Source organism: Miscanthus floridulus, chromosome 17, assembly GCF_019320115.1.
Source record: "Miscanthus floridulus cultivar M001 chromosome 17, ASM1932011v1, whole genome shotgun sequence".
Classification (NCBI taxonomy): domain Eukaryota; kingdom Viridiplantae; phylum Streptophyta; class Magnoliopsida; order Poales; family Poaceae; genus Miscanthus; species Miscanthus floridulus.
Window position 1 is genome coordinate 56691278 of NC_089596.1, and position 12085 is coordinate 56703362.

Genomic DNA, 12085 nt, shown 5'->3' on the forward strand with positions numbered 1-12085 from the left:
TTGCTCTCAATTTTGAATCTCACTTAACCCACAAGATGGATTTTACAAGTTTAAATCAATCACTCACTAAGAGAGGGTTGGAGAGTGTTTGCAAGGCTCAAAAACATGCTAGAAGATCAGCAGAATCAGCAGCCTCCAAAGGTGGAGGCTAAGGAGTATTTATAGCCCTTTTGAAAAAACTAACTGTTATGTAGCCGTTGGGCAATACCGGACACGTCCGGTATTTGCCGTACAACCCCAACGGCTACTATGGCAGTGAAGCGCGAGACGTCGGAACTCCCGACGAACCAACCTGAGTACATAATTACTGAGTTGGTCCATCAAATAAGCAAGGTCATGGATGTGATAGTGATTTTCTTGAAACGAATTGTTTAGTTTACACAACAACAGGGTACACGTCGCCTGCCCTTGGCAATACTCAACCTCGTCATGGCCACATGTCAAGGAGATTTGAGAAAACAATGTGCTGAGTGCTGACTGCTGCATGATCCGTTGGTCTTAGCGCTGTTCAAACAATGTTAGTACTGCAACGGATCAGACCAACGCGGCTAAGAAAGTGAATTGAATAAATGTTATCCGTTATCTGAAGTCAGGGATACCTATCTCCTTGAATGTTGCATGACCTCTGACTTGCCATTTTAATCAGTATATATAGTAGTAGTAGAAAGTAAGTGCACCTGCAATGGTTAGAGCTAGTTACTAGCTCTAAGCCAACTTCTTCAATAGTGTTAACTTTTAGCGCATAGCTTTTAACATGAATAACTCCACATGACATTCTCACATCACCTTGAAATGTGTGAAAGAGCTTAGCTCTTAATTAAGAGCTAGCTTTTCTCTCTCTTCTACTCTCTCCGTTCTAAATTATAAGTCGCTTTGACTTTTTTTGGTACATCTATTTTGTTATGCATCTAGATATAATAATATGTCTAGATACATAGCAAAATGGATGAACTTTCATCGTACTGTGCTCTCCAAAGAGCAACTCTTTTCAAAATCCCAAAACAAAAGGTGCTGAGTTGGAATCCTATTCTAAGGATTCTTGCTTTGACACAGTAGGAAAGGTAAGTACTTATCTTTGAAGAAAGACCTAGGCCTTATGATCGATCCTATAGTAAGATGTCTGATGATTCACTTGTTTAACCTGATCTTAAGGAATCACTTCGCTCAGATGAAAGAAAAACGAGCTTTTCGGAAGGACAAGAACAAATCCTAGCAAAAAGGCAGAATAAATTGGGTTGACTCCGGCGAGCCTCCCGAGGTTCCTGCTTCCCCAATCCCTTTTTGATCCTCGGCGAGAGGGGGTATCGGGATTAGGGTATCGAGCTCTTCACGAAGGTGGCATTGTCCACGGAGAAACCACCCCAAAGCCAAGTCACTATGGTATCTCCTACTACTGGTATGGCGCTAGCTAAGCGACTTATAATTTGGAACGGAGGGAGTATTAAAATATGAGAAAAATGCTTAGAGCTAGCTTAAAAGTCAATTGTTGGAGCTGCCCTAATACTGCTTGAATGTTTTTTTTTCATTCAAGAACTCTATTTTGGTGCTCTCGTCTTGGTTTTGCAGAGTTTTAGGACCACGAGCGTCAGGGCATTGCTACCGTAACTATGTTCTCATGTTCCGTTTTCAAGCCTTCCCCTCTTGAAGACCTAAACGGCCAAGGTTCCGCATCCTAACCAAACATACATTATGATTTCTTTTCTAATACAATTTTGAATGAAATTTACAAAAATATATCACAGATAAGCATTTTTTTACAAAAAAAAACAATAAAGAAAATCTTTTCACCGTAGAACGGCTTTCTGTTCGGCGTGGCTAGCACCTGAACGTTTAGACAGACGCGTGCATCCAGACGCCCGCGCAGCCCGTCCCCATCCGCCTTCGCCCCCCCCCCCCCACGAGTGCACTCTAGCCCGTATGTGCGCCCGACGGTCTTTCCCCTCATCCCCTCCTCTCTCTCTGGGGCTATCCGTGGGGGCGACACACGGGAGTCGGGATAAGCACATGAGGACGAGCACGCCCTCAGCGCACCCCAACTTGCAGCACCCTCGTCCACGGGCCCCCAACACCTCTGTTCATCGGCCCTAGCGCCCCAGTCCGTCAGCCCCCCCCCCCCCCCCCCCCCCCCCCCCCCCCCCCCCCCCCCCCCCGGCGCAACGCGTGCCCCGTCCGCCGGCCCCCGGCTCACCCTCCGGCCGAACAACATAAAACACTTGCAACATGAATACAACATAAGACTGAAAACAGATAAAACATTTGAAACATGATGTTACAACATGTGTGAAGCACATGAAACATCCAAAAAACACTTGCAACTTGTAATATGAAACCACTTGCTGCAACATGAGACTAAAACAACTGAAATATTTGGAACATACAGTTGCAACATATGCAACACCCTAAATGATTGCAACATACGTCTAGAAAGAGATGGAACATTTTGAACAAACGCTTGCAGCATGCCTCTGAAACACTTGCAACATATGTAAAATACACAACATCCCTCAATCTACTTTTGCAACATCAAGATGAAATAATTGCAACATACATCTAAAATGTTTGAAACACTTGAAACATACATATGCAACATAGGGGAGGGGAAGGCCGAGCCGGTCGATTCCAGTCGTCAGGGTCGGAGCCGGCAGCATGCCACGGCGCGACAGCATCACCACCACCGCGCTGCACTCGTGGGTGCCCTTGGCTTGGCCGAGGAAGACCTGATGTGCCACGGCACATGCGCCCTAGCGGCCATGGCAGGTCAACGGCGCACGCGACGACGATGGGAGACGGACGAACGAACGGCGAGGGAACGAGCGGCACAGGCGATGGGGCGTGGGGTAGTGGGGCACGACGCGGCAGCCGACGAGCACTCGGTGTGGAAAGGGGCGCGGACGAATGAGGGGCCACGCTACTGCGTCAGGCACTGCTGAGTGAGTGGAGATTCGTTTTTCTGTTTCTAAGAAAGATGGAGAGATGGGGCCCGCTCTTGCGGAGCTATGTCCGGACGGGGTCACACACGGATGACCATGGCTTATCATTACCGCTTTCCATTTTGTCACGTGGGAAGCCGACACGGCTCTTAAAATTATACTCTCTCTGTTAAAAAAAATAGAAGTTTCATTGTCAAATTATTCCAAATTTAATTAATTTGTTGATAATAGTATCCGCATTTGTATTTTTAAATAGATTCATTTTAAAAATATATTCAGTGATTTGATATTTGATCAAAATTGATATTATTTGACTTCTCGAGGAGTAAAATTTCCATTCATTTTACGACAGAGGGACTAACTCTCGCCGAACGACTTTGACGTTTCATTCATTCGATTTCGTCCAATCAGTAAGCGACTAAGGCCCTGTTTAGTTGCACCCCAAAATGCCAAATTTTTCAAGATTCCCCGTCACATCGAATCTTTGGACGCATGCATGAAGTATTAAATATAAATAAAAAATAAAACTAATTACACAGTTTAGACGAAATCCACGAGACGAATCTTTTAAGCCTAATTAGACTATGATTGGACACTAATTGCCAAATAACAACGAAAACGCTACCGTAACGTTTTGCCAAAATTTTTGGCATCAACTGGCCCTAAGATACGTCTGTAGGAGGAGGCGATTTTGAGTTGGTCCGGCGGGGGTACGGGCGTACGGCACGGCGGTCACCCAGGGAGGCAGGCTGCCGGCACGGCGTGGCCATGGCTATGGGCCAGCCGCCAGCCGGAGCGGCTGATCTTGGGCCCCTTGGGAGAACAATTTCCTAATGTCGCTCCACCCAAATGAAGTTTTTTAAAGTTAAATTTCGTTTATAACCAAAGAGCAATTTTCCCAAATTTCGTTGTATCAAAGGATAATTTCTGAAAGCCATTCTAATTCAATCTATCTATATCTATAATACATATATTTCCCAATTTCTAATTCCGTTGCATACCCTGCTTCTCTACCAATCGACGCCATCTCCGCTAGCAACTCCATTCACATGCCCTGCAGCATTCAAGGCCGTCCTACCCTGCAGCGTCTAAAATTGTAATCCAGCGCCGTTCCAATTTGTAATAACAAAAAGTAATGAAGTTCAGCTGCAAAACAGAAATATCCCGACAGCCTTTTTGCTACTCCAAAAATTACTATATAGAATGGCTCTAAAACGACGCAGGACCAATTTACAGCGTGATTTAAAATAAGCCCACAAAATGGATTTTCAACATTAGATATGCTTGCTTTGATGGGGAAATGAAAAAACGGGTGTAAAAATGAATTAATAAATATAATTAAACATTGCCAAATCATAATCCCCATGGTTTTTCAAGCAGATACTGAGTACACTGTACTTTGAAGCATCCAAATGGGCTTACAAGATTTACTTGATTGCTGACACGCATAGTCGTACAAGCAGTCCCAGCATGCTCAAGTTGCTGGGACTGACACTAGATTAACCACAACTTTGTAATTACCTGAAAATATAAATTCAATTCTGTCATTAAACACCCGAGGAACTCCATTGCAGTAAAGAGCATGCAACAGTGGCACACAGAACGACAAAGGTCAGGATATCTAATCACCACAAGCTCAGTATGACAGTGGCAATTCAAACGTAGTGATAAATGCATAAACCACCAAGTAAATCAACCCTGAAGTCCCAACACCAAGGAAAATTTTATCCCAGGGATAGGGTTTAGGGTCAGGGAAATATTAGGAATCATGAAAAAGCGAGTAACAGCTTATACCAAACTTTCTTACCCTGTGAATCTCCTAACTAATAACTCAATTTGTAACTGAGTGTTATTGGTTGGCGTCATCATTTTCATCATCAGAGTCTGTGTCACTTGCATTGTATCCTGAAATTTAAGAGAAGTCAGGAAAAGAAAATGTTTAACATCCAAGATGTGAAAACCTTTAAATGAGATAAACTCAAACAAACTTTATTGATGAATACCTGGACGTTTCATGCCAACCCTCAAAGCTGAAGACCTGAACCTTGATGCCCTATCCATCCATTGTTTTCCCTATATAAAAGACAATATAAGGAAATAAGAGGAGAAAGTACAATCAGAGTGTAGATTAGTATAGCTAATGGGGCAGTTGACAATAGGAACTTTGAAACCACCATATGCAGACAGACAAAAAAGGGACATAAATTTGTAAACACTATTGGAATCATACGCAAGATTCAAAACCATCAAGCGTATCATTAATCCAACGAAATATTCAGATTCAACCATCTCCAAATTCAACAGTGAAGTGCACTTTATTTGTGATTTACACAGCAGATGCTAGACTACATAAGTGCATACCTAGGCTCTACTAAGAAATACAAGAAGAGAATGGCCATATACAGATCATAAAAAATGGGTCAAAATAAAAATAACATGATCATCTAAAAGTAGTGCAGTCAGACCACCTTTTCCTCTAGGTCTGGATGACCAAATCGGTGATTAAACACTAAGTACAAGTCCACTGCCCACCTAGATCCTATGTACTTCTTAAGCTTTCGTTGAATGGTAGTCGGGTGAGCAAGTTCTCACTCCCTTGTTTCAATGGGAGTTCCACTTGAAAAGAGATCCAACATAAGAGGAACTATGTGGTTTTTCTTTATCATTAAAAAGAAATACCCAAACTTGAGTTAAGACAACTTAAACCAGGGTGGTGAGTATGGACAGCCACACCGCTGACCTCCCACCCCCACCGAGCTGGTCTCAGTTCCTGGGAGTTCCACTTGATGCATTCCAACTTACTATAGTTCGTTAAATGATAGTGTACTAGGGAGCTCAGAGCCCCTAAACAAATCTTAATAATTTGGTAATACTAGCAACACTAGTGCTAACCATGTAAACCTCTAAATGCATTGTCTCAAGAATTCAGACCTCGATGATTATAAAATGGTAAAAGATCGATACAACTATGATGAAATCCTCTAGTTGATCAAGTTCTGTTTGGTTTGCACCCTCACCAGCTTGCCTAGTCCAGCCAGCACACTCAGATGTCAGATTTTAGAGGCCCATGGGGTCAGATATGCTCTGTGTGTGACCCAGATTCCCAAGCCAATAAGCCAAACAAGTGGTCAGCTCTGCCGGCATTTCAAATTTCAACCATTGCCATGCCATGCTGAGATCGATACTTAGCATACTGGCTTTTGAATGTATACCTAGTTCCTATGTACTTCTTAAGCTTTCGTTGAATGATAGTCGGGTGAGCAAGTTCTCACTCGTTTGTTTCAATGGGAGTTCCACTAGAAAAGAGATCCAACATAAGAGGAACTATGTGTTTTTTCAACTCCCTGGCTGGAAGGCAGATCTAATGACAAGGGCTGGAAGAAGGGTACAAGTACAATCTGTCCTCACTGGTATGCTCATTTACTTGGCTGTGGCTTTTGATTTTCCTCCATGGGCTATCAAAGCGGTGGATAAAATTCGTCGCGGTTTTCTTTGGAGAGGCCGTAAAGACGCAAAAGGTGGCCATTGTCTTGTGGCCTGGGTCAAAGTTTACCACCCACCGGAGCACGGAGGTCTAGAAATTTCAGATCTCAAGTCTCTTGGCTGGTCCCTGCGCATGAGATAGGTTTGGCTGCAGAAAACAGAGCCTCATCGTCCTTGGGCTGCTCTCCCATTCCCTGTGCCAGAGCAAGTGAGAGCCTTCTTCTCAGTAGCAGTGAATTCTATAATTGGAGATGGTGCAAATACTCTTTTCTGGACAGATCGGTGGCTCCATGGGCAATGCATTGCAGACCTTGCCCCTCGCCTTTTCGCGGCTATCCCTAAAAGGAGGGTTAAGCGGCGCACTGTCCAGGACGCCCTCACTAACCGGGTTTGGATTTCGGACATTCAGGGAGCTCACACAGTTGGTGTGATTGTTGACTACCTTCATTTATGGAATCTACTGATGGATTTTCAGCTGCAGCTGGAGGTTGAGGATAGACACTCTTGGAGGCTCTCCTCCAATGGACAATATTCGGCTAAGTCGGCATACTAATGTTTCTTTTTGGGTTCTACTCTTTTTGGACCATGGGAAAGGATTTGGAAATCATGGGCACCGGCCAAATGTCGCTTCTTTGTGTGTCTGGTCACGCACAATAAGTGCTGGACGGCTGATTGCCTAGCACGTCATGGGCCACCTCATCCGGAGTACTGTCCCCTTTGTGACCAAGAAGAGGAGACTATCGGCCATCTCCTTGTCCATTATGTGTTCGCAAGAGAAGTTTGGTTCAATCTATTCAGACAGGTCGGTCTTCAGACCTTGTCCCCTCAGCCAACAGAATTATCCTTCCATGCTTGGTGGGAGAAAGCTAGTAGCAGCACCGTTGATGGGTTGACAAGGCAAGGAATTAATTCACTCATTATACTCGGAGCTTGGCCTGTATGGAACCATGGCAATGGGTGTGTGTTTGATGGAGCAGCTCCAAACTTAGCTGGTGCTCTGATCATTGCCGGCGAGGAGGGCCGCTTGTGGTCTATGGCAGGGGTTCGAGGGCTATCATTCTTGACTGCCCTCTTTCCCGGTATTTAGAGTGTTTAGCTCAGTAGTGGTCGCCTTGTGTGGTTTTTGTCACGGGTGCGAATGTAATCCTTTTAACTGTTGGGGCGTGAGTGTGTGTGGTGTTTGTGGGGTTATTTGGGCTCTTGCCCTTTTCTCTTCTTAATATAATGAGGCGCAGCTCTCCTGTGTTTTCGAGAAAAAAAAATGTATACCTAGTGTGCTAATTTTACTTCTGAGATGTAGAAACTGAAAAGGAGGATAGAAGGCCAGGTTCACCACGCACCACATCAATCACATTCTGCTTGCTTATATACTCCAAGAAAAAAAGAAATTTCACCATTCATAGAGCATTGATATTGTTACCAACTGGAAAGTCATTATATGGTTTGAATCTATTTAAGTATATATATGTATTTTTAGAACCGTAAAAGCATATCCCATACATAAAGAAAAGAAGCATTCTAGTGTCCTTTTGAACTTACTCGCCAAATCAATACACAAGTCATGAAACATGATGTCAACAGATAAAAATCATGCTTACTGTGCAAAATGCATAATCCTTTAATGAGTATACCCACCATAAAATGATTCCAAAAAGCAAGAGCTCAACAATATTGCATATCATGAGAAAATTAAGAAAATATCATATATAACTGAGAAAATTTCATGACCAATCCCTAAACTTACAAGGCAGTGTCATCCCAGTTCCCAACTCCCAAAATTTGATATTTGAGTTCACGAAATTGTATGCCAGTATTATTTCCCCAACTCTCGAATTTTGATATATATATGGGTCCCCAAACTTATGTGGTGATGTCATCTAGGTCTCTGAGCTTGTCTTGGGTGCTAGCATTGGTCCAAACGGGCTTTGACCCACTCCATGCGCTGACGTGACATGCTGATTACGTTTTGACATGGACCTGACACCACGTGTTAGCGTCTCTCTCAAGCCTCTTCCTTCCCAAATCTGGTGAAGGTGCCCGCCACCACAGTCCACCTGCGTGGCCAAGGCCAAGAGTGGAGGTGCTAATTGGTGCCCAAGGGGCGATTTGGTGGTCGAGGCCCATGGAGGCAAAGGTGAACGAGGCAGAGAAGCAGCAGCAGAAGAAGAAGACGACACAAAAGAGAGGGCTCGCTATGCATGGGTGCCTGCTATCGCCGGTACGCTGCTCAGGGAGGTCAGGAGCTGAAGAGAGAGATCAAAGCCCGTTTGGACCAATTCTAGCGCCCGTGACAAGTTCAATGACCCAGATGACATGAATGTACAAGTTTTAGGGCTTAAATATCAAAATTTGAGAGTTGGTGACCAAAATGTCACCGCTGGGCAAGTTCAAAGACCGTTTGTCAATTTATATTTTATACCAGTAAAATAGTGATTTTTAATCTAAAGTAAACCCAAATTCACATATCCATGGAGAGTAGAGAATGAACAGATCTGCCAAAAGAACTCCGGATTAAGAGAGAATCGAAGCATTGTAAGCCAGTTATTGTTAGTGGCAAAACAAAAAGTAAAAAAACAGCAATGAACAGAACAACTTTTATATCAATCAACCTTACAGGATGCAACCACAAACATGAAGTTATTAACAACAAAAAATATATAATTTCATCACCAAGTAAAAAAGCACAAGTACATGCTACACCTATGTAGCATTAACAAACACCATGGCTTGTGCTCAAAATTGAGAAACAATTGTTCTTATCAGCAGATTGCATAAAAGGCCCAGAAAAGCAGCAATTGACACTACAAAAGCTTGTTGTCCCATTGGATGTGGTACCTTAACCGCAAACAAAGCGACTTAAGGCTGGATCTGAATCACTAGGATAGATTATGATGAAATACTAATATTAATGTTGCATCTGCCAAAAATTCAACAACTAAGTTCCCAAATTTTCAGTCAGAAAGAGAAACGAAGCACCCCATACTCTGCGTTTCTGTTGTGGTTTAATCAGGAGGGCGGGGGGCTTAATCTTTTCTTTAGAAACGACTCAAAACTCTCCCAACCAGGAAGCAAGTCCGCAGATTAAAACCCCTACACATCTGAATCTTGAATTAATCAGGTAAACCCAGTACCCAGGAGTCCCTTAAGATCGTCCAAACAGGAAAATCGTCGCTATGAAAAGGAGAAACTATAATAATAAATTAAACTAAACAAGGAAGCTGAATCGAATCCCCATCTACCTAGCACAGACGACTAAATAAGGAACCTGAATCAAAAGAGATCTCATTTTAAACAAGGTGCGTTGCTATACCTTGTGCGCGTTCTTGGGGGTCCCATAACCCGAGAAGAACATCTGCGCTACAAGCACCTGGTTGGCGATGTCCCCTTTGCGCGCCTCCTTGTACGCGTCCTGGAACCAGCGCTGGACGCAGTCGCCGACCACCTCCGACAGCGGCTTCCGCTCGCTCTCCGACCCGCCGACTCCATTGGCGCCCTCCATCGCTTCGTCCCTCCCGATGTAGGGTTCGTCGCCGGCGGCGGCAAGGCTTGGGGGCTTCCTCCGACCTTCAGGAGTGCCGCAGCCGACGACGGGTTGGGGGGAAAAAAGAAAAGAAAACAAAAAAGGAAGAAAGAACGAGGCGCGAGGCGCGGAAAATACAAATAGACGGCGGGCAAGGGGCGTTTGTGTAAAATTGCAGTGGGCTTGGCTTTGGGTTTTGCCCTTTTCTACAACTTGCCTGCGCAACGTGCAGGATGAGTCGGCAGCAGTAGCCGCCGCCGCACGCGGTTTTCAAAGCGGATGCGGTGCTCTGTCTGTACTCCGAACAGGACAGCTTCCGACCATTGCGTGTATACAGTGTTTTCAAGATAAAGAAACCGTGACGGTGCCTTTCTTCTGATCTATATATCCATATCACTGATCTTTAATCGCTTCTCTATCTCTAATCTCTAATAATAATATCTACTATACTAGAATCATGCATGTACGTTGCACCGGAAAAAAATAGTATTTTAATAATTTAAATTTAAATTTGTTTATGTGTTATACCATTAGAAGAAAAAAAACTTTGAGCGAGATATAGATCCATCCTTACATTTCATGTTCAATTATATAACATAATTCAAGTTCTATGTGATCACGTGAAATGAATCCATGTGGGTCATATTGTAATAACCGTGTTCATCACAACTATCTAAAGTGGACTTGAGGAAATTATTCTGTACCTATGACTACGAGACTGAGATCTTAAGATGAACTTCTTTTACTATTTGTCTGTAATGAGATTATAGACATGCAAAATTCAAAAGAAAAATAAGCTAATTTATTTGATTTTTCAGGAAGTTTTTTTGGCAGGGAGGGAGATTTTTTTTTTGTACTGATGAGGTAGATTTTGTTCTAAGTCCGATACGGAGCCTTTTTAGGATAAATCAATAGAAAAATATTTCCACTGATTATATCATAATAAAGCTAATTTATTTTATTTTTCAGGAGGTTGTTTTTTTGGTAGGGAGGGAGATTTTTTTTTGTACTGATGGAGATATTGAGTCTGATACATTTTTTTTGGTAGGGAGGGATATTCTTTTTTTTTGGTACTGATGGATTTTGTTCTAAGCCCGATACGGAGCCTTTTTAGGATAAAATTCAAAAGAAATATATTTCCACTGATTATATCATAAGAAAGCTAATTTATTTGATTTTTTAGGAAGTTGCTTTTTTAGTAATTTATTTGATTTTTCAGGAAGTTGTTTTTTGGTAGGGAGGAAGATTTTGTTTTTTTTTTGGTACGGAGGGAGATAGTGAGTCTGATACGGAGCCTTAGTTTTTTTTACGGGACATTTTGGCTGGTCGGACCATTTTTTCGTTCGTTTTTTAGCAGAGTCGGGATAAGCAGGCCACGTTCGCTTATCTTATAATCCGTCTTTTTCAGCTTGTTTTTTTTAATCGGAACAGTGTTTTTCTCTCACAACAAATCAGCCGGAATAGTGTTTTTGTTTGTTTTTTCGGCGAAGCGAACGGGGCCGTACTCGTAACAAACTCGGTGTTTTAACGATCTGACGTGGTTCAAAAAAACGATCTGGCGTGCGTGGGTAGGGTTAACGCGGGCAGGGGCGCAGTATGCCCATGCATTGCATGGGTCAATAAATTTTTATCCACATATGCAGCAACGCACGTAGCTGGGCTAGATAAATGCACATGCGTTACACGAGGGCTAAATTTTTTTTGAGTGAACCTTAGTAATTGGACATGAACTTGTGAGCTATGAGAACTTTGTATTAGATGCGGAGCCTTAGTTTTTTGGGACAATTGTCTGTTGGACATCCAATGTGATGGTCCTTTGCTGACGGACACCCACTTTGGAGCATTTTGTTAGAAAACACTCTGGTTCGATGAAATTAGGCCATAGGACACCGTGGACCGGTTGCAGCCGGTTGAGGAGAGAGAAAATTTCGTTTTGACATCCGGCGCCCCTGAGCCACAGTTGGGTCCGCCCCTCTCCCTCTCACTGATGCGCGGGCCCCACCTGCCATCTTCTTCCTCCTCCTTTTCTCCTCTTCTCTTCTTCCATTGCTGAGCAGCAGCCACCACCGTCGACCAGCAAGAGGCAAGGTGGTGGCGGGCGCTTGCTACTGGTTTCTGCTTTCTTCCCTTTCGCGCGGTCAATAGAGAGAAT

The 12085-nt window shown here is 43.4% G+C and overlaps 1 protein-coding gene across 1 annotated transcript; it reads right to left on the minus strand.

Moving 5' to 3' along the window:
• Positions 1-4245: 4245 nt before the first annotated feature.
• LOC136518692 (uncharacterized) lies at positions 4246-10104 on the minus strand. The gene is made up of 4 exons (XM_066512378.1): positions 9724-10104; positions 4934-5003; positions 4738-4835; positions 4246-4451 (listed from the first exon to the last, which is right to left on the minus strand). The coding sequence occupies exons 1-3, from the start codon at positions 9910-9912 to the stop codon at positions 4780-4782; spliced, it is 315 nt and encodes a 104-aa protein (XP_066368475.1). The 5' UTR covers positions 9913-10104; the 3' UTR covers positions 4246-4451; positions 4738-4779.
• Positions 10105-12085: the final 1981 nt, after the last annotated feature.

Excerpts from the sequence above, each read along its gene's own strand:
- LOC136518692 (XM_066512378.1), bottom strand. The coding sequence starts at position 9,912 with ATGGAGGGCGCCAATGGAGTCGGCGGGTCGGAGAGCGAGCGGAAGCCG. Across the intron at positions 5,004-9,723 it reads CCCCCAAGAACGCGCACAAG|GGAAAACAATGGATGGATAG; the intron begins GTATAGCAACGC and ends TCTTTTATATAG. Across the intron at positions 4,836-4,933 it reads GGTTGGCATGAAACGTCCAG|GATACAATGCAAGTGACACA; the intron begins GTATTCATCAAT and ends CTTAAATTTCAG.